The sequence below is a fragment of the Notothenia rossii genome (assembly GCF_949606895.1).
Source record: "Notothenia rossii genome assembly, chromosome: 8".
Classification (NCBI taxonomy): Eukaryota; Metazoa; Chordata; class Actinopteri; order Perciformes; family Nototheniidae; genus Notothenia; species Notothenia rossii.
Window position 1 is genome coordinate 74674950 of NC_136906.1, and position 22244 is coordinate 74697193.

General features: G+C 42.0%; 1 protein-coding gene across 10 annotated transcripts in view; it reads right to left on the reverse strand.

Annotated features, from left to right (window-relative positions):
• The window catches only part of syne2a (spectrin repeat containing, nuclear envelope 2a), a 90296-nt gene that overhangs the window by 41816 nt on the left and 26236 nt on the right, over positions 1 to 22244 (reverse strand). For 8 of the 10 annotated variants that reach the window (XM_079645487.1, XM_079645488.1, XM_079645489.1 and 5 more), the window contains 23 exons: positions 20516 to 21811; positions 19018 to 19161; positions 17922 to 18077; positions 17590 to 17831; positions 15446 to 17483; positions 15029 to 15363; positions 14799 to 14943; positions 14350 to 14550; positions 12971 to 13230; positions 12565 to 12715; positions 11847 to 11990; positions 11616 to 11747; positions 11078 to 11260; positions 9772 to 9909; positions 8035 to 8220; positions 7180 to 7302; positions 6022 to 6204; positions 5642 to 5743; positions 4241 to 4345; positions 3475 to 3552; positions 2883 to 3287; positions 2570 to 2673; positions 1705 to 1840 (listed from right to left, as the gene is read on the reverse strand). In XM_079645487.1, the coding sequence (XP_079501613.1) occupies positions 1705 to 1840; positions 2570 to 2673; positions 2883 to 3287; positions 3475 to 3552; positions 4241 to 4345; positions 5642 to 5743; positions 6022 to 6204; positions 7180 to 7302; positions 8035 to 8220; positions 9772 to 9909; positions 11078 to 11260; positions 11616 to 11747; positions 11847 to 11990; positions 12565 to 12715; positions 12971 to 13230; positions 14350 to 14550; positions 14799 to 14943; positions 15029 to 15363; positions 15446 to 17483; positions 17590 to 17831; positions 17922 to 18077; positions 19018 to 19161; positions 20516 to 21811 (6987 nt within the window). The remainder of the gene's footprint in view (positions 1 to 1704; positions 1841 to 2569; positions 2674 to 2882; positions 3288 to 3474; positions 3553 to 4240; positions 4346 to 5641; positions 5744 to 6021; positions 6205 to 7179; positions 7303 to 8034; positions 8221 to 9771; positions 9910 to 11077; positions 11261 to 11615; positions 11748 to 11846; positions 11991 to 12564; positions 12716 to 12970; positions 13231 to 14349; positions 14551 to 14798; positions 14944 to 15028; positions 15364 to 15445; positions 17484 to 17589; positions 17832 to 17921; positions 18078 to 19017; positions 19162 to 20515; positions 21812 to 22244) is intronic. The other 2 variants (XM_079645486.1, XM_079645492.1) reach the window with 2 other exon arrangements.

The following is a 22244-nucleotide window of genomic DNA, read 5'->3' on the forward strand; positions in this document are numbered from 1 at the left end:
CAAAATTTGATTCACAGGTAGCAGTAAGGTTGACTCGGACAAAAGACGTCTCAAGATAGTTTGTTTGACTCTTTACTTAAAGGGGACCTATCATGCAAAATGCACTTTTGTACGTCTTTTCTACATGAATATGTGTCCCCGGTGTTCAAGGGAACTCACTAAGTGTCAGAAAACACAACCCTCTCTATTCTCCTCCATACCCAAATCTCTTAAAAAGGGGCTGCAACGGATCTGATACAGACTGATCCAGATTTGAACACTTCTATGATGTCACAGAAGTGGCGCTACGGCTATTGGGCCAACTCCACCGATCAGGAGGAGACAGCCACGGACATTGCCGTTGGAAAGCGCTGGAGACGCTGTAGTACATATGCCAGGCCTGTAGATGGTGCTGTTCTCACAGAATCAGCCCATGATGCAAAGACAGTGTTCAATTGAGCGAAATGAGGAATGGCTAAAATGCATGATCTGTTTGGTATTTAAAAAAATGAAAAGTATAAATATGCCTTATATAGGTATGGTCCTACACTATATTATTCAAATATAGCATGATAGGTCCACTTTAAAACAAAAGGTATCAAATACAAACACATATTTTCACAGGTCAAAAAACTATGTTGCTCTGTGCTTCTTTCTCCTTCTCACACCAATCACCAGCAACTGCCGTCGGCTATAACGTCACGTAATCACAAAACAGCTACGGTCGTCTATGCCATCAATTCAACACGGTTGGTTCAAATAAATGATTTTTATAATACTATCAACAAAGGATTATAATATACAAATATATCAAACTATACATTTTAACATATGGCTCCTATAGTGATGGAAAACAGAAAGTAAGCATGGAGGAATAATTGGACAAGGAGTTTGTGACGGAGCGGATCAAATGAGTGACTGACTCCGCCACTGACAGCCCACACACACACACACACACACACACACACACACACACACACACACACACACACACACACACACACACACACACACACACACACACACACACACACACACACACACACACACACACACACACACACACACACACACACACACACACACACACACACACACACACACACACACACACACACACACACACACACACACACACACACACACACACACCAAACATTTCCTGCTCTCTTCCTAAAAAGGAACCATGCAATTTATTGTGCGTTTGTTAAATGATTATGTTAAGAGGTGGTTAACCTGTTTATGTTTGGGTCGGATCTTTTATGTTGATAATGTGGTTTTGAGGTAATTGCGTCACCTGTTGACGGTAAGCCTCTGGGAGGGGCTATGGGTTCAAAATGGACGGTTTTGGCCCTGGAGAAGGACTCAGAAGAATGTTGCAATGAAGGCAACAGCTGGGACGTGTTCGGATGAGGGTTGCAGAGAAGGAAACACCAGAACACGTTTACTTTAATGAGTGATGGACGGTTTGATTTGGACATTTATTTTGTTTTGTTTAAGTTGTGCTGGTTCGTCATTTTATTTTTGCTTCTGTTATTAAAGTTTTGGAGCTTAACCCAACCGACTAGGCCAGTGTTTTCATACGGACAATCGAGCCCCGTCACAGAGTTAAAACACCAATGGGAGATGTATGCACACACTTTGTGTACCTTACAGAATTGTGATACATGCTGAAAAATAAAAACAAATCACCAACAATCAAAGCATATTTCTGTTCTCTGTTACCTTTCCATGGGTCACCGTGTCCTCTGAGCGGATTTGATGCTCCTCTTTAACTTTTTTCAAAGTGGTCAGTTTTTGAGAGATCTGGGTATGAAGTGTACTCCACCTCAGCTGCTCCATGTCTTCATCTGCAGCCAAGCTGAGAACCAAAGAGAACACAGTATGCCTGAGTATATGGTCTGCTATGTGCTTTGGTGTCTTCACAGGTCTCACTAAAACATCTATTAGAAAGCTGCAGCTGATTCAGAACGCTGCTGCTCGAGTCCTCACTGACACTAAGAAAGTGGATCACATCACTCCTGTTCTGAAGTCTTTACACTGGCTTCCTGTGTGTCAAAGAATAGATTTCAAAAATACTGCTGCTGGTTTATAAAGCTTTGAATGGTTTAGGCCCAAAATACATTTCTGATCTCCTGCTAAATTTTGAACAATCCAGATCTCTCAGGTCTTCAGGGACTGGTCAGCTTTCTGTCCCCAGAGTCAGAACTAAACACGGAGAAGCAGCGTTCAGTTATTATGCTCCAAATATCTGGAACAAACTCCCAGAAACCTGCAGGTCCGCTGCAACTCTGACTACTTTTAAATCCAGACTGAAGACCTTTCTTTTTGTCGCTGCTTTTAATTGAACTATTCACATCTTAAACTGCACTGTAACTTTTGTCAATGTATTTTTTCTTTTAATGTTTGTTTAATTAACTTTTATTTTTAATGACTGATTTTAAATGCCATTTTCTTAATGTCTTTCATTTTTTGCAAAGCACTTTCAATTGCCTTGTGTTGAAAAGTGCTATATAAATAAACTTGCCTTGCCTTGCCTTTGTGAAACTCTTAAGTCATCTATTCATTTTATTGGCACTGGGTCTTTTACCTGATTGGCTCCTCAGATGACTCCTGGGCTGATTTGGATTCTTCCAACAAACCACTATGACTGGTGCTGACTTCGATTTGCTCCGTTGAGACATTAAGAGTATCCTGAGCATTGGAGAGAAACAAGGAAATGAAATAAGCAGTGTTGATTCAAGACTAATAAAAGTAAACAATCATTTTTTTTCAAACATTTCCAATCCTTTAAAAGCTGTGTGTCGTTGATGGGTAAAGAATATTTTATGAATGTTACATGAATTGTAAAAACAAGTAAGAAATCATTTTAAGAGCGTCTAATTTATTTCCGAGACATTTACCAGATCTTGCTCAGGAGCTGTGGTCAAAGACGGATGTTCTTCTTCTCCCTCTAAAGACTCATCAGATGCTCTTGTGGTAGTGAATGGAGTTCTTGGTCTTGCAGGAATCAGTCTCGTGTCTTCCACCGCAGCTTCGGACCGAATAGACTTTCCGTGAGTGTCAGCGACAAGGGTTTCATCATGTCGTGGTGATCCACGTTGATCCGGAGCAGCCAAGAGAGGCTCAGCTGTGACGGTTACAGGACTCAATGCTTTAGAATCCATTGTTATTAATTCAGTTTCAACACGTTGTGATCCGGAGTCTTTTATATGAAGTCCGGGCTTCACAGATTTAAGTCCAGCTTCAGCAACGACTGTGCTCGGCTCCACTTCAGAAGAAAACTGGGCAGCCCAACTCTCCACTGCCTGAAAGAAGGATTAATCAAGATGTAGATGTCAATGACTAGTCTCTAAAATAGTCTGTAGATAAAGACGTTTTATAATCTCTCATCATGCTGCGTAAAAGGTCATGTTAGCATTCAAAACAAATGTGCTAAATGTCCAAAGCACTCATCAAACAAGTCCAATCTCTGAAACAAAAAATATGCGTTACCTTCACTGCTGACAGTGGCTTCCTTTCAGCGATATCCTCAGTTTGAACATCTGAGAGGTTGAGTGTGTCCTCTGGGTCCTAGCACATGAATCATATTATTATACAAATGCAAATGGTCCATTTACACACACACACACACACACACACACACACACACACACACACACACACACACACACACACAATGAAAAAAGCCTGTGTGTGTGTGTGTGTGTGTGTATGTATGTATGTATGTATGTATGTGTGTGTATGTATGTATGTGTGTGTGTGTGTGTGTGTGTGGTGTGTGTGTGTGTGTGTGTGTGTGTGTGTGTGTGTGTGTGTGTGTGTGTGTGTGTGTATGAAAGGTTTCTGAGGAGCAACACGTTTCAAGCAGCTGCCTCTGACAGTGATATTAGGTAACAGGACAGCCTGCCTGACTACGCACCATTTAAAAACATGCACAAACATTTACCCAAAGAAAACAGAAGCAATATTCATGTTAAACATTTTTGTGTGAATCAAAATATAATTAAAGGAGGAAAAATACAAGAAGAAGGAGCCCGAGGTGTTCAGTTTCATTCCAAAACACATAGAATAAGTATTCACATTGTTAATATTCCTATGTTTTAAATGTATAGACTTTTTAGGATCTTTCAAATTCAGATTTTTGTTTATGATAAAGGTTGTTTTTAAACTGTTAATGTGACACTTTGGAATGAAGCTTAAAGTGAAGAGGTTCCCAGAAAACATGCTCTCCTGAGCTGTGACTATATCTAAGGTTTACCTCTGGAATACTGCATGTTAGTGTGTCAGAGGACGACGAGTGACAACTCTCGGTTTCATCATCATCCTCCTCTTCCTCTGAATTAGACACCACAAACATCTCCTGCTTACAGTACCAGGGTGGATGAAATGATCAAAACTGTTATTTTTAAGGAAGATGTACCAATAACTTGTCTTTCTAATGACTTCACCTTCCTCAATACTTCTAAATGTAACTCTTCTTTGATGTTGTGTTAGGGTCGATATCGGGAACGGAAGAGATTCAGGATCCAAACGAACATGTGTTCATTTCTACTGTATTAACTATAACTCAGCTTTTCCTCATATGTTGAATGAGATTGTGAGTACTAATGGAGTAACTCCGGTGCTAAACGACAGTATACTGTATAACAAGAACAGGGCTTGACGGAGGTATGCGTGTTAATTTCGTGAACACATTTGTTTCGAAAAAAAGAATAGACATTTCTTTTTTTTTAATTGCTATGTGCAGTTCTTTAACCATCTCAATGTCTTTCTACAGACATCCGAAAGATGAGTAAACTGAGTCCAGTCTATGCTTTTGTATGGCATGTAAAATATATATCTAGTTTGCCACTTATATGGTTTGCAGTGGCGAACCGTCAGGGCCTTCAAGGTATTCAGAGAATACCCTGGAACACTCAGATAAAACAAAGAAAAAGTCCATTTAATTATATAAATAAAATGTATATAAAATGAATAAATGAGAATGGTATCTGTGTTGTTGATCTGTAATATTACAGTGTTACGTTGATTTGTTTGTCCTTCTCGGTCCACGCACTACGCATTTCAGTGGTTTTGTGTTAGAAAAGAAAGCAACCAATCAGATCTTCTTCTGGGTCTCTGGGTAGAATATCCTTCAACCAAGGTATTCTATATCCTTGATAGAATGCCCTGGCCGTTGCACTGAATGAGAGCGTACGTTTGGACTGACAGTTTGATCAACCAATCATATATTGATTTGTAGCCAATGCTAACGTTATTATTAATAATAATTAATTAATTAAAAAAATTATAAAGCAAAGTAATCAATTTTTTTATTTTTTTATTTTTTTAATTTTCCATTTTTATTTTGTAATCATCTCGCGACCCCCACTTTGGGAACCCCTGCTCTAGAAGGCCCGCTAGTTAACTGGCTCGAGATCGGGGATCTAGATGAATGCGAGTGCAACAGGTGAAGATGAAGTTGTTGCGGATTTGTTGTGAGTACCCTTTTCAAGACGACAATTCAGTGAAAAGACGGAAATTATAACGCATCATAACATGATTACAGAGGACATGATTGGTTTGATTAGAAGGTCATTCCAACACTTAATTTCAACAGTCACACTGGTGTCAATGTGCTAGCTGTTTGATGATTCATTAGGATGGTGGTTATCATTACCTGGAATAGGCCTCTTTGTGAAAACATGTATGGCTGTTGCATTTCTTCAGAGACTGTGTTGATGCCAAGATCCTTACACGTTTCTTCCTCCTTGATCCGGTTCTAAGTTAGAAAACAAGACATCAAGAAACAAAGTTGATGAAAGACCAAGATCTGCACACTTGTCGCACTAACAAAACACAAATATTGAGTGTGTTTTGTAAGATACAAACTGGCTTTAGTCCCCTATTGTTTACAGAACATCCTCGATTGCTTCATTTAATTGACCAGCAAACAAAGTTCTGTCGTTGCAAGCATTCATGAAATACTTTTATCTAACCTATACTTTTCTACAGTTGCAAATCAAATCAATTATTGGACATTCAGACTTCCTGCTGTACCTCCAGCAGAGTTACTTGCTGCTGGGTGAGATGTTCGAGCTCCTCCAGCGGCTGCAGCAGATGTCTGGCTCTGGAGAAAACCAGCAGGCTCCCCCCCGCTCCCTGTGGGAGGGGAAGCTCTCCTTTGCATGTCTCCATCTCCTCCAACGTCCTCCGCATCGACTGCATATTGGCCAGGATCACCTGCAGGTTCAAACAGAAAAACAAAGGTTACATTTGGTTTAAAACTTACAGTCCTCTTATATTTAAAAGATACCTTTATTTAAAAAACTAAATGCAGAATTCCCTTCACCATTTTCTCATTACAAAAATGTGTTTACTTAGAAAGTTGGGGGACCTCATATGGGTCGAGTCTAACTGATGTTCTTAAACTATAAGAACACTATTTGTATTTGAGACAGTCCAACATCTTGATTTAGATGTATCTAAAGCCCTTGCCACACGAGGACGAAAACGATAACGGACCGCAATCGTTATCAGAAAAAGTCTTCCGTCAACACGCAACAGGCACCAGAAACGTGTCCGTTCACACGAGACCGCTCGAAAGCTCTGGAGACGCTGTAGTACATATTCCAGGCCTGTAAGTGGCGCTGTACTCCTACCACAAAAGCAGCGAAGAAGACTTCCCGCGCATGGTTGCCATGGTTGCCCTTCTGTTTATTCTCCGCTGTAGCTCTTTTTCTCCTGGCTCCTGATGTAAATCTCTCCGGTAGTCCACCAGCAGATGACAAACACCCACCTCTCCGCCTCTTCCAAGGAACGAGGGGACCGTGCGGCAGAGTTTCAGTTAGATTTTCTTTCGCCGGTCAACATGTCCATTAAAGTTTAAATCTTCCGGACAAAATTAGAAAAGCGCCGGTCAAAGGTCTTCTTTGTTATTTATTGAGCTTTAAAACGAATTGATAACGACTCTATATAATAATATAAGAATAAAAAACGGAGCCTCTCTTTTCCTCCCCCTCTTCTGAGAGCCCGGCAGCTGATCTCTGAGCAGGAGAGGTGGGGAGAGGCGGGGCTATTGCGGGACCCGTTATCGTTTTCTGCGTTTCCGTGTCGGCCTCGTGTGGCCGAACCGTCTATCGGATAGTGACCTGTAGCAGATATGACCGTTTTCGTCCTCGTGTGGCAAGGGCTTTAGGCTGTATTAGGCGTTATCACCTGTCGGTTTTGGAGATGCTCCGTCAGAGTTATGTCGGAGTTGTCCACAGAGGATAAAATTGCTTGGATCTTCGGGACGTTCTTCTCCATGGTCTTAAGCTCTGCTTCTATCGCCTCCACCACCTGAAGGAAAAATTGCCAGGCATTAAATAAGAACAGTCTCTTATAATTATCAAGTGTGTTATCAAGTTTCTCACATGCTACAGCCTGAGGCCTAGAAAACGGTTTTGTCGATAAAAGGCAAAGCATTTTCGAAGTGTAACTGATTAAATGTCTTTTCCTCTTCCTATCTGTTTAATCAGCTTCATATTAGATCTCAAAATGTCTGTTAATCTGCCTCAATTGAAGTAGCTATTACAGTAAGCTCAATGCCAGTTTTGGTCTCTTACACCCTGAAATCCTTCTCATTAATAAATCCGTATTTAATTGAGTCTAAATTTACATTATTTAATTTCATACTCTGTTCTTGTACATATCCCATATTCTATTGACATGTATAAAGACTTTTTGCACTACTTTTTATTTTGTATTTTTGTATTTGTAAGGAGGCGTGTGGCACAGTGGTTTAGTGCGTTGGTGTTGGGATAAGGGGAGCACAGGTTCAAACCCCACTGCAGTCAGCATGTCGTTGTGTCCCTGAGACACTTCACCCCAAATTGCTCCTGTGGGGATTGCCCACAGTATTGAGTATGTAAGTTTTGGATAAAAGCTTCTAACAAGTGACATGTAATGTATTTTATTATATATGTTGCATTGTTGGAGGAGCTCAGGTCAGAAGAATTTCATTGCTATTTCTACACTGTAGCTTTGTGCATATCACAATAAAACCTTTGAATCTTGAATATGAAATCTTACCACCGCAGTCTGCAGCAGCTGGTCCAGCGGCTCCAGGATCCTGCACTGCATTTTGTGGATTTGTTGGTCATTGTGGTTCACCCTCTCCTCGTGGGCGCTGATGTCGCACACAGCAGAGATCTCCTCCAGGGCCGGCCTGAAGTTCTGCAGGGTGTGTCGGATCCTCTCAGAGTCGTCCAGCACAAGCTGCAGTACAGGATTTAAAATGATTGTCGTCACCAACATGAAACATGTGGAAATACTGTACCTGGGTAGCAGTGTATTTCTGGTGTATGCACCAGAGTATTTTTGTTGGGTAATCTATGGTAGGGCTAACCCATACAGTGGTGGGGCAATGTAATTACATACACGCTATATCGCTCCCCTTGACAGTGAAACGCCACGCGTGAGGTTTAGATTATTTCCCTGTCTCAATCCAAATTGAACTGTATGAAATAAAAAGGCACATTTGTCTTGTAGTAAATAAAAAGGGCGACCTGGAGCCAATCCTGCAATTTCCCCACAGGTGAAAGAGTTGACATGCTGAAAACCCAACCCCTGCAGGGGGGTCTGAGGGGATTTTCCCCCAGGAGATTTTTTGAAATACTAACATAAAATACACATTCTGGTACTCTCTTGAGAAGAAAAATAAATAAATCTATTACTACACATTTTTAAAAAATGAATGCCATTTTAGTTTTTTGTTACTTTGTTCTGAAAGCTGAACCTGCTGCTCCTCACAGAGAGAAGAGGAAATAGGCTGTGTGAATTACTTTACATTGTGGATAAGGGTGGATAGCCCCCATTGCTCTGTGTGTCAAAATGAAAGACAGCCCACACACCTATCAATCATCAAACCGTGGGGTCTTATTTCATTTGCTGTAGTACATCTCTATATACATTGATACGTGTTGATAGAAATCAACACGTATCAATGTATATAGAGATGTACTACAGCAAAAGTATTCTCCGTCGGGACATCCTGCAACAACACCACGCCGTTATCTTGATTCTGATTGGCCAGAAGACATTATCAAAGATGTTCTATTGAGAAGACGATTTTTCAAAACCGTTTCTAGTCTTCGGTATTTCCAGACAAGTGGCTACTGAAATCAATCTTACTAACTGCTGTCTGTGCAATTTACTCCGCGCGAGTTGCCGGACTTTATTTTGCTTACTTTAACATCATTTTTCATGGTGGGGCTAAGCCATTTCTTGGTATGGCTGTAGCCCACCCCAGCCATACCCCGGCGCCGCCACTGCTGGGTAGGACGCCACAACATGTAAAATGTACATGTTTAAAATAATGCTAGTCGCAAGTAAAAAAGTCATAATGAAAAAGCGGTTAGGCCAAGTACCACCTACTCTAGCAGACTGGTTTAATGAGATGGACGAGATTTTTAATATGGAAAAATGTACATTTGCTCTGAGGCTCAAGACACATTTGACAAGTTTTGGAAGGGATGGATTGAGTTTGTAAAACCGTATAGATCGGACTTCAACTAAACTCTATTTGTAATTGAACCCCCTTTCTGCTACACACAGTTTTGATTGTTGTTGTATTTCTGTCTCTTCATGTTCGTTTGTATGTATGCGTGATTTGCGTTATTTGTTTTGTCGAATTTCCCCCTAAAATGTAAGATGGTTTGTAACTGTTGACTTTTTATGCAAATAAATAATAAAATATAAAAAAAGAAACATGTGGAAATGTCTGGTCTGGTTTTTTGTGTGTTTTGCACGATACTAGCTGTGACTGACCTGCAGGGAGTTGGCATGGTTCTGGAGGCCTCTGGCTGTAGTGAAGGAGCTGGGAGAACTGAGCCATGACTGGGCCTCGTCTAACCAGCAGGTGGCGCTGTACAGAATGTCTTCAAACTCCTGCAGACAGGCCGGGATCTGACAAAGGAGTACAGAAAATATAAGGAAGCATAATGGAAGCTTTGTAAACATTTCCATATTGTACATTTGTGTGCATTTTAACTACTTAATAAGTCATGATTCCTGTGGTTTGTTTGACTTCACATCATCAACACTTTTTCTGCTTTAAATACCTATAAATATACCACAGCAGGGACGTGCACAGGTACGGGCTAATGTTGGCCGGGCAACGGCACGTTTGGCATTTTTGGCTGACCTGCGGAGAGAGCGAGAGTTTTCTTTTTTTCTGTTGTGGCCGAATCAACATGATGAGCCCACAATTAGTATTGTAGCGTCTCGCTGCGGGAAACTCACTTTGTCAGCGCTGTCATCTGCCGGTGCGTTAAGACCACCTCAGTGTCGGATTTTGGAAACTTGATTTTGAGTTGTCTCATTGCAGTTAGGGTATAAGGGACAAACCAGGGGACTTTACTTCCTCTTGATACCGTCGGTTATTTACAAAAAACACCTAAATATATCCTACTTGTTGTTATTGTGCTTCTGTCTTTCTGTGTCTTTTTATCTGTAAACTCCCTCAACCGGGCCGCTCGCTCTCTTTTCTTGATCGCCCTCTCACGGGTGAACAGTTCAATGCCCTGCTTCATTGTAGGGTTTCTGCCATGTCTCTACCACTTTAGTTTGACCATCTCTGTTACTAAGTTATGGAATACTAAATAAGTAATTAGATACCTTACCGTTACTGCGCTCATAAAGAATGATAAGAATAATGCGTAGTGAACTAGTTTCATTAATTAGTGAGTTTATTTAAGGTAATTAGTTAGAGGCCTTATTTTATCAGTATGTCTGCACAGCAGTTACAATGGCCAAACTACATGAGAACAGAATTGTCCCCATTTTGTCTTTAATAGTTACTAACATTAGATATTTTAATGAGATATGGACCGCAAAACATTTAAAAAATCAAGTCACCGAATGCAAGTAGTCGCCTTAGCTTATTTTGTTATGAGATGTGAATTACTGTTCAATTTAGTTGATGCAATAATCGTTTGGTTTCTTTTACATTAAAAACAAGTTACAATTTTCAAAAGGTCTTATGTTTTTTTTCGGGGGGGGGGGCCTTTTTCCAGTTTAGAGCAATAGCCCCTCCAAATGTCTGTGCACGTCCCTGTACCCCAGTATGTCTGACCTTGTTGAGGAAGGCGGTGCGTTGCTCGGTCCTCTGCACTGTGTTTTGGTACAGCTGCAGTGGTTGGGTGAGTTGGTCAAACAGCAGGTGGGTTTGATCCGGATCCTCCTCTGCAAGATCCTGCACCTCGCTCTCCAGCAGCATCAGGCGGCTGTGCCAGGCGTCCAGCACATCCCAGGCATGCTGCAGGACAAACAGTGTTAAGTATATAAGGGCTTTCAAGAGACCATGGTGTTTTATTTCCCTTTGTAAGAAGTAAGCAGACTCAATTTAGTCGTGTACTGTGATTATCTGTCATTCCTACACTGCAGTTTCATCTTGTCTGCACACATTTACACAATAGCTAACAAAGCTAACGGTACTATAAGAGGGTGAGTTGTGATAACTGTTCAGATAAAAAAAGAATAGTGGTATTTTATCAAATGATAAAGATTGATTTAAAAAGATTCATAAATACACACATTTTCAAGACATTTATGAAGAATCTGAAAACATGTTTCAACTCTAAAATAAAACAGGTTTATGTACACTAACTTACCTTGAGCACATTTTGAGCTTCTTTGACTGTTGGACTCTTTTGCTCCAGTAACACATTCACTTTCTCCAGACTAGAGCCTAACCCCGCTGCTTCTCTAGCCAGCTTACGGACTGGGTCGCTCGTCTCCATGAGCTGTGGAATGACCATGCACGTTAAAAAAAGACGTTCAATGTTTTTGTAGGAAACAGTTCATGGGACATTAATAACAAATGAATTCCTGGTGCCATTTACCTTCTCCTCTTCTCTTTGAATCGACAGCTGGACTTCTTGTAACCGTCTGTTGATATCAGCCGGTATCTCAGCGTACCGGCTCTGCACACCGGCCGTGATAGACTGGAGTTTGGTTTTCTGGGAAGACACATCCTGTCTGAGCTCCTGTCAGAGTTGAAATGCAAGAGAATACAATTCAGAAGGTCAGGAAATATAAGACATAGAGAAAGGCAGGGTCAAAAGTTAAGCTTCCCTCCAAATTTGTTTAAATAATGTTCCAGTTAAAGGTTGAATGTAAGCTTAAAGCAGCCCCTAACAAGTTAACTATGCTCTGAAAAAGTGATCCGGCATTAAACCTTTAGTGTATTGCACATTTCTCACATAAAAGACAGTATAGACCAATGTCCACTTGAAAAGACTAATGGCCTTAAATCTAATTATGGAAGCTACATGTGGATTTGACAAAAAAGACCTGTGAACAAAATGTACGTTTCTCACTGACACTTCAAAGTCGATTGTGACATTTAAGAATTGATCTTACATTAAAATTGTACTTTATTTAATTATAAGAACTTCAACCATTTCATCATAACAGACATATTCTATTAAAATAAATTGAAAGATGTTACATCTCTCTAGTTCAATATTTTTGCTCAAATAAAAACGGCATATTTTTTGCTTTTGAGTCACTCAAACATTTTATACCCAATGTCAAGCTTGCACAGAAAAAGTGTCTGACCTGTTGTCTGCTGGGATCCCAACAGTCTTCCAGCGAAGGAAGAAGGGCGAACATATGTTGGGCCACCTCTCCTATCTCCTCCTGGAAGTGCTCTCTCTCTTTCTCCTCTGCCTTTGCTGCAGCGACCACCAGCAGGTTTCTCTCCTTCAAGCTGTGGATAAATCAAATCAAAATATATTATAGCCCCAAATCACAAGAAATGCCTCGAAGGGCTGTACAAAGCAAACCAAAGCAAAGACAAACACAAAATACAAACGTCATACCATAACAATTATAAAAACATTTATACAACATCAATAAGTATTGCCATGTGATAAAAGCATGTGACTGAAGTGATGGTAATCATCTCAGCATCTCTGACATCAACAAGTGAGTACTATCCACATGTGTGTTGAACAAGCCCCACCTCCTGACATTCTCTTGGATCTTCACCAGTGTTTTGCCCACAGGTCCAGGGCTGATGGGCACCTGGGAGCTGGATAGGCTGAGTGCGTGCTCCAGTCGGTGCTCCAGGGAGGCTAAGGCCTGTTGCTCCTGCTCCAGCCCAGTCTGGTGCATCTCTGCCTGGGCCAGGAGCTCCAGAGGCTCCTCCTCAGTGAAGTTCACAGAGGAGGAGTCAGGAACGTCAGCCTGGAGACCGGCCAAAGAGCTGCAACACTGCTTCATCTGTAGAAAATGGAATTGAATCCTCAATATATTTATATTTATATATATATATATATCCTATACGTAGTTTGGGTTTGTTTTGCAGCAATAACTCAATGTTGTCTAAGAAAACATTGAAAGGCACTTAAAATAGTAAACCTTTTCTCAGTGAAGTGGGCATTTTGAGATTTGCTCTAATAGAAAGTTTCATTTATGTAACTCCGCTCACATGAAAAACATGTTGAATTTCACTTCCATCTATATATATTAAGGTACATTAGGTCGGTGTTTTTAAAAGTAGGGGCCCGACCCCCCGGGGGGCGCCAGGGGGGTCACGCAAAGTTTGAGGGAAATGGGAATTTTTTTTCTTTTTAAAGTTACATTTTTTTTTAGATGTTATTAATAACTGCATATCTACCTTTGATGCCAATCTTTTAATATGTTTTAGTTATTAAATCACACGACCGCCCTTCAAGCCAATCAGAATCGAGCTGCCGCTACTGAGAGTGAAACTGAGTATCTGCTCAGCTTTTGGAGCAAGTGAGAGATAGTGAATATTTCGCTCTGCAGCTGGATGAGAGCACGGATGTAGCAAATATTGATGTATATATATGAATATAAATATGTTTATTGTTAATATTACTGTTGAATATTATATATATATAACACTATTAAGGCATAAGTAGCTTTCAAAAATGCTAAAAATATATGTTAATTGTTCATATTACTGTTCAAAATTATATAATATCATAAAGACAGAAATCATTTGAAAAATGCTTTAAAAATATTTTTTACTGTTGATATTACTGTTTAATATTGTGTTAAGAATGTTTATAACAGAAGACACAATGAATGTAATGAATGAAAAACAAAAGATAAATACAATTTTTTTTAGGAGAATAACTGATTATTAATTATTAACACAAATATATATTAAGAAAATGTATTAAGCTGTATGATTAATTTGTCATATTTTCCATCATAATGTACTCATCATTTAAAACATTTGCAACAGTGGGGTCCCCGCCAGAGGATAATGCTATATGGGGGTCCTTGGCAGGGCAAAGTTTAGAAACCCCTGCATTAGGTCATATTAGTATACAAATGCTTCAAAATAAAAATGTTGTAGCTAAAACTCACACTTGTAGTGATGTCCTTCCATTCCTCTCCTTTCTGTTCTGTGTGCGCCATGAGGAGGCCGACCCCACGGCGTAATGACACCCAGCGCCTCCAGAGGGCGCCAAGCTCGCCGTCCTTTCCGACTCCACAGCCCTGCATCGGACAGCCGGCTCTCAGCTCTTCTATCTTCCCTGCCAGGCTGCGGAGGCCTTCCATCAAGAGCTTTGCGTAGGGATGAAATGAAGTGAAGATGTAAGTTTGAATCAGGCAGTCCTCCTGTTACATGCTGGGGTGGCAAGGGGGGCTGGAGCTAATGGAAAATAGTCCGCTTTTTTTGTATTGCTGGTATTTGGTCATAAAAAGTGCTGTATTTTGAAATGTTATATTTGTAAATCTATGTAGTGCAAGCAAGGTTTGAGACGATCCAATATGTAGACAAATCCATAATTATACAACTGCATCGAACCTACCTTTGCTTCTCTTTGTTGGGCCACACACTTGTCATATGACGTGACTTGTTCTGCAGCACATTCTGAAAGCTTGGCTTCGAAACCTGAGAGGCGCTGACGTATGTCTTCATGGCACTTTCTGTGGCTCAGCTGTCTAATTTCACACCTGTGAGAAAGAAGAATGTCTTTAAGTTGTTTTACTTAGAAAACCTGAGACATAATGACACACTTCAACGAATCAAGAGCATTACCTCTGCAAGGACTCCAGCCTGAGCTGAGCTTGGGCCTCCAGTATGGCTCGTCCCACCAACAGCTGACTGAGGATGCAGATGTGGAGCTGCTCCGTCTTGGGGCGGGACAGGCAGGGCTGTTGGGGCACCAGCTCCACAAGGTGGCAGATGTGAGCCTGAAATCCGTCCTCAAGAGCCTCCAGAGCCTGGTGAGTCTGCCTTTGCTCCTCAGTGCAGTCGAGGAAGCCTCCAGGAGCTGATAGGAAAGTGGCCTCTGCGTTATGAAGGAAGCCTATCGCTCCCTGAGCCGCCCACTGGTAATCTTTCAAGGATTCTCTCGCCTGGCATAAACTCTCCTGTTGGATACATGTTACACGATCAAGCACAGTTTCGAGAAACAAAACACAAAAGTATGATTTTCAATGGATGTAAGCTTACCATTCTTAAGTGGCACTCTTGCATGGCTGCCTCCCTAAGAGAGTAAAGTTCCTCGTAGCTCTTCAGGTTCACTTTTTCTTTCCGCCCCAGACCTCCCAACACCCTCATCCCAGACTCCATATTCCTCCAGATAATCCAGTTCCTTCTGAGTGCAATATCTATGGCTTTCTCATCTGGGGTTACCGGTTCGGCTCGCTGCAACTCGTCTCGTGTTGTCAGGAAGAGCTCTATTAAGGCAGGAAGCTCGGAGGAGAACCGCAGACCTAGCAGAAGCTTGGCCTCGAGGTTTTTGATATCATCTGCGACCGAATGCTCCCAGGAGACTAACGTTTCCACCGTGCTGCGGATCCTCTGCTTCTCTGAGTCACACTCAGACGGGTACAACTCCTGAGCTATGGCCTCCAGCTGGTCTGCTGCTTCCTGACACTGCGTCTTCACCAGGGGGAGTTCAACCAAGAGTGTTTGGCAGAGTCGGACCCTCTCACCCACACTGATCGTCTTATCTTTGGCTCGCTGGATTTGCTCTTCGGCGATGTCCCTGGATTCCTCCATTTGTCTCCTGAGGTGCAGATATTTGTCTTGCTCAATGGCGTTAACACTGAGAGCTTTGCACTGGTCTTGCAGTTCGCCAATGGTGCACAGCAGCGAACATCTCCTGGCCTCCTGACAGTGCTGCAGCTCTTGTACTTGACACTGATGCTCTATTAGCATGTGCTTCAACTGTGCGCATGTTGTGAGGGTTTCCTGCGTTAAAGGGAATCTTTGCCGCTCCAAATCTGTGGATATTTGCTTTAAACTGGCCTGGATAGTTGATAACTCTTCATCAGAAGTGGTTCGCTCATGAATCAGCTCTTCTAGTTCCCAGCAGGCTGCCTTTTCATGAGCTAGCAGTCCCTCTAACTCTGTGCGGAGTCCTGACATCCTGTTGACGAGGTAGCGGCTCTCTCCCGGACTCAACCCGACAGCTATGTCCCTGCAACTGTCGGCCATTGCTTCTACGTCTTTAAGTTGGCTCTCTATCTCCCCTGTGGCTAATGTATGACTTTTCAGCTTGCTCTCCAGCGTCCTGATGTCAGCTTTTGAAACATTCTCAACCTGGGTGCAGGGGTCTCTTTCGGCATGTGTTTGTGCTAGCCAGGCTTCCATGCTAGCAAGCTGGCTCAACAATTTCTCCCTCTCCTGCAGACTCTTCTTCATGGTGTCGAGAACATGATCCAAGCTGTCAGCGATGGCTTCATAGAGGTCTTCTATCGTCTTTAACTCTTGGTCACTTTCGTCCTTTTCCTTATCAGAGAGTGTCTCTTTGATCTGCTCAACTTCCACCTGCATCTTGGACCTTCGAAACCAAATATCAGTCTGAAATGTCTTCATCTCGACAATCTGAACACGGGCCTCCTCGGGGAAAAGGGCTAACTTCTTCCCGATGGAGATGTGGTTTTCTGCCTGCTTGGCCCCAATGATCAAGTCTTGTAGTTGCTTGCTGATTTTAGCGGAGGAAACGTCGCCACTGCTGGTTGTGGAAGTGCCAAGCTTGCTTTTGGTGACACTTAGCAAAGACCCTAGTTCCTGAAGACTAAGTTTGATTTCATCCTTCTCTTTCTGACCCAGAGAGAAATGGACGAGAGCGTCTGCCTGGGACTGTAAGTGCACATAAAGCTGGTTGTACAGTTTAAGGTCTGTTGTCAGACAAACAACTTCTAAAGCGCTTTTGTTGTCATGGCTTTGAAAGCTGGATTCCCCAAGAGCTTCCAGCTTGGCTTTCAGCTGTTCGGCCTCTTGTAATAAAAGCGAGGACTGAGAGGTGGAGCTTGAGGCATGTTGAAGAGCTCTTTGGATGCTTCCTTCTAAAAGCTTCCATTCCTCCTGGACATCTCCGAGCTGGGCGGAAAGAGCACCCGAACTCTCAGCGTCGCTCAAATGGACGGAAAATTGGCTACTCAACCGCAGGAGCTCTTCCATTATGTCTCTTTTCTTCACCATGGTTTGAAGCAGGGCGTTGAGTCTGTCCGCTTGAAGGGCACTGCTACCCAGAAAGCCTCTGAAGGGAAAACACACAACAAAAGAAAATGTATTGTAAGTGGTACACAAACAAACAGGATTGTATGTAGAGTTAATGCTCACTTTGAAATCAAACAATTACTCACAAGGCCATCTTGTCCTTCTCAGCTGCTACAACCTCCAGGAAAGCTCTGGTGATCCTCATCTGTTTGTGGTACTGTTGGACCTGGTCCAGCTGAGCTGCTTTGACCTGCACTGTGGCCGAGGCGTCGAGCAGGGCAGCGCTCCACTGCCCCTCCACTCTTTTCAGGGCTTCAGGGTCACACATACCCGCACTGCGCATGCTTTTCATAGTAGCAACTTGCTCCTGCACACGGCACCTGTAGTCCTATAGCGGAGAGAACAGACATCAGATCAGATCACGTGATATACTTTATCTAGACATAAACGAGGAAAAGGGCTTAACAGACGTGCATACCTCGGCCTCCTGCAGCTGTTCGGTCATCACGTGGACATCGAGTCGGGCTGGTTGATAGCGGCATGCCAGGACCTTTTGAACAGTTCGTACCAATCGGATCTCTGGTTCACCAGGAGAGGACTTCAGGTACCAATTCAAATCAATGTGTGGGTCTCGCTATGATCACAAATAAATTAAAAATATTTGGCAAGTTATTCCCGAAGAAAACGTTTAAAACAATGTATGCTAGTTCATCTACAGAATATTTTCATGATTGATTGATCTTGATCTTATGGTGTAAAAAATGTTATAATCCATGTATGTATACATCTAACAGTCCAATCCTCATATTTGAAAACTGTAACTACTGTAGGACATGTTTTGTATTATAGCTTTGAAAGTGATTCAAATGATAATAAAAGTCATATATTTTCTGTTTCAAGCTTAGATTGTTTGATTTACTTTAACTTCTCTCTTTTTAAAGTTATACTTGTCAATATGATAAATAATCTATCTAAAATTAAACACTATCACACTTGGCATCAAAAAACGAGTCAACTTGTGTTAGTGTAAGGGAGAGACTGTGTATACCGTACTGACTGTGTATTTTGTGAGTAATTATTCCCACTAATGATCCTGCAGGAAGTTATTGTAGCTCGTTGGTCCATCCTGTGGACCTTCGTGTCAGCAGCATCAAGGGAATATATACAATCATCCATCATAACACTGCCGCTCTTATCGGTCCCCTGTTTCACAGATAACACTTCTTGGCCTGTCTGGACACTTTTGATCTACTGTATGCAGCTATGTTGAAAATCAGAAACTCATATGCTCAAAAACTAAATGAGGATTTTCATTGTTATGCTTATTACAGGTAATGTGTGCAACTACAGGAAACACACCAGTGCCACTAACCTAACTAAAGAACCTGTTTTTCACACAAACTTCTAAAACCAAATCAATTCAGATAGATTTTGATATACACATAAGATCTGACTTCAACAAATGAGTTTATTGACAAACAGTTGAGCAACATAACAAGCCTCCAGTAGCTCTAACTCTGAGACATGTGCAACAAGCTGGGACAAAAAGGAAAATAAAAAAAGTTAATACTCACATTTATTATGTTACTTTTTTCCACCAAGCTCTGGATCTCTGACAAAACATCCCGCATGGTGGACTTGGGTTTGAAGGACTTTGGTGATTCACCTGTCGCCCCCCCAGCTGTCCTCTCGGGCTCCATGCTGTCCTCCATCTGCAGCTACAGACACAGAAGACAGGGTCACATGTTAGCCTCCTGCTTCCTTGTGTTTGTCCACAGATAATAACAGAGCTTCCTGCCGCTTCCCTGTCCCTGCAGTGGTAAATATTACAATGTAGCCGGTAGCTCGGCGAGTCAGTACAGTTCACAGAAGAATGCGCCTGGGTGGGAGCAGTCTGCCCCCGAGGGAGAAGGCTTTTAATCTATAAAGTGCTTCCTTCCCTGTTTCTCTAAAGATACAAGTGATCTTTTACAACTCTGATAGAGAGGACGGGCTACAAAACATGACACAAGCAGCAAGGTATCTACAAAGGGGGAGGAGTCCTGGGAAATACTTTAGGCATGACCAAAGTGTGTCTGAGAGGAGGGTTCAGGTAGAGCGGGAAGAGCATTTGAAAACACTTGCAGCAGGTTTCTGATTTGCTCAGGGGAAAAAGAGCAAAAGGTATATATGTCAAACTGTTTCCTTCTCAAAAGCAGTTTCAATATTTAGGTGAATATGACCAATGTACTAACTGTCAGTTGACGTTCATGGAGGTACACATTATGAAAATATGTTAATGCACTTTAATATTTCTGGTTACATTTTTGAGCAATGTTAATATCAAGTCATTTGTATTTATTTAGAATTGGAAAATTAGCAGAATAAATTAAGAATAAGTGAACTCACATTATTGGTATTATTGAATTTTAATTTTATTGTAACTGTCCTCTGAATCCTGAACACTTTAATTGGGAAGCGTGAGACTGCTGTTTAAACACAAGTCACCCCATTGCAATAAATCTAATCAGCAGTCAAATTAGGGAAACTACATTTATGGTTTCTTAATAAACAAATGTTTGGGGGAATATTTTAGGACCCTCAACATCAACCCTGGAGAAAAAAATGTCTGTACTTTCAAAGGGAAGGGTCCCTGCCATTACTCACAATAATGACAGGATGTCCCACTGAGAAATTCCTAAATTCCTTTGAGCACTTTGGCTTGAGGTAACCAAACTGTCTCTACAGATATCGAGTGACCACTATCAATCAGCAGGGAGGGAGAATACTGAGTGATAGGTCAATCGAAAATAATACAAATTGAATATCGTTAATCACAACCATACACCTGTGATTCATCATGACTCATCACACAAACTCATGTTTACTTGTATGTGGGAGGGGCTAAAACAACACTGAATAAACACTTTAAGATCTCAGCTTACTTTGGATGATTTCTAAATGATTGGCATGTAGCTACTGTAGTGCATTGATAAATCTGCTGTCATGGAAAGCCGCTGTAATCACCCTCATGTGATAATGTGTGCTACACAGGTTTTGTGGCACATAAAAAACGTTTAATATGACATCTACCTGTCCCTGTGTCCCCTCTGTGTCCTCCAGCGATGCGGGTCCCTTCCATTCACTTCCTTCAAACAGCAGCTCAGCTTTGTATCGTCCTTTTGGCACCTTTAAAACGTTGGCCTGGGGTTGTTCAGGTTTGGCCTCTCCTCCTGCGTTCCCTCCCTCTTCCCTCTCACACTGTCCTGTACCTGCGCTCTGAGCAGTGTCAGCAGCAGTCAGCTGTTTAATGTTTGCAGTATGTGTTTGTTTGTTAGGTAAGGCTTCTCCCTCCACCGCGGAGGAGACTGAGTTCATTGTTTGCTTCTCAACGTGTTCTTCTTGCTTCACATCCGGACATGTTGTTTCTGCTGCATGTGCACCACCTGTGAGCTCACGTTCAGTTACAACACCGCATGGTTTGGAGGGATTCAACACCTCATTTTGCATGAATGGATTGGTTTGTGACTTTTCTTTGCATGGTACTTTGGCACTTGTAGAATCCTCTATTTCCTTTAACACCATTGGGGTCCGGGTGTCCTCCACTTGAGGCTCATTTAATGCATGGCTCTTTAAATAATGGATGTTCAAGTCTGTCTCATCTAATGTTGAAGAGACTCTGGATTTATTCTCAAGAGTACTTGACATGTGTACGTTGTCCTGTGGCTGGAAGTCAGGCATCTCCATGTCCAGCACTATTGTAAACACTTTAGCTGGACTCACACCGATATCCTCACAGCGTTCCCTCTTTTCTTGAGCACCAGTAACTGTTGTCAATGTCTCAGATTGTGCTGTGCCAACACTGTCATTTCCCTGCATGTGGTGTGGCTCCATGTCCAACACTATGGTAAACACTTTCTTCTGTGTTACACCTAACTGCGTCTCTTGTTCTTGAGTATCTGTAACCGATTGTGCTGCTAGATGTTCAGACACATTTCCAGGGGTAGAAAGGGGGAAGTGGTTTAGTTCTGTCGCTTGGGATCCAACTAGAGTTGTGACACAGTGTGTTGATTTGATTTCTTCCGGAGTGTCTTCGCCAATAGCTGGAAATTGTGAGCCCTGGATTAAGATAGTGTCCGTCTGCAATGGTTCAATGTTCTCTTGCCGAGTTATTAAAGTCTTGTTGTGAGCAGGAAGTGAGTTTTCTGTTAGCAGTGCCAGTTTTTCTCTGATGCTGCTGTCTAGCGCCCTCTGGTGGTTTTGCAGGTTGCTGGTTTCCTGAGAGAGGCTGGCCTGGGCCTCAGCTGTAGAAATGGCTGTAATGGTGTCCTTGAGTGTTGCAATTTGTGAAAGGTCTTTTTCTACGTCGGTTGCTTCATGTAGCAAAGCCTACAAAATGACAGATAAACACAGATAAATAGAAATACAATACAGATGGCTTCATGTTGGGAAACTCTCAATCATCTTCACATTGTTCATTGTTTCAATACCTAAAGAATGTGAAATAAAAAATGTAACAAAGTTTGTTCATGATTCACAAAGTCACTTGACTTAATGGACCTCACGTCCAGAGCCGGTGAATCAGTGATCAGAGCAGCGGAGCTTTCTTTCTGAGCTTGACAGGCGGACATCTTTCCCTGCAGGGATGTCAGTTTGTGATTGACAGCCTGCAGGGTCTGGCCAAGCTGTTCCTCATTACACACAACTTCCTCGAGGCGGGGAAACAAACCCTGTGGACATTTATGACACACCAAGCGTCACTCAGAGGGCGTGTATACTGTGTAAGATTTCAGAGACTAAACCGGCGTATCTACAACAAATC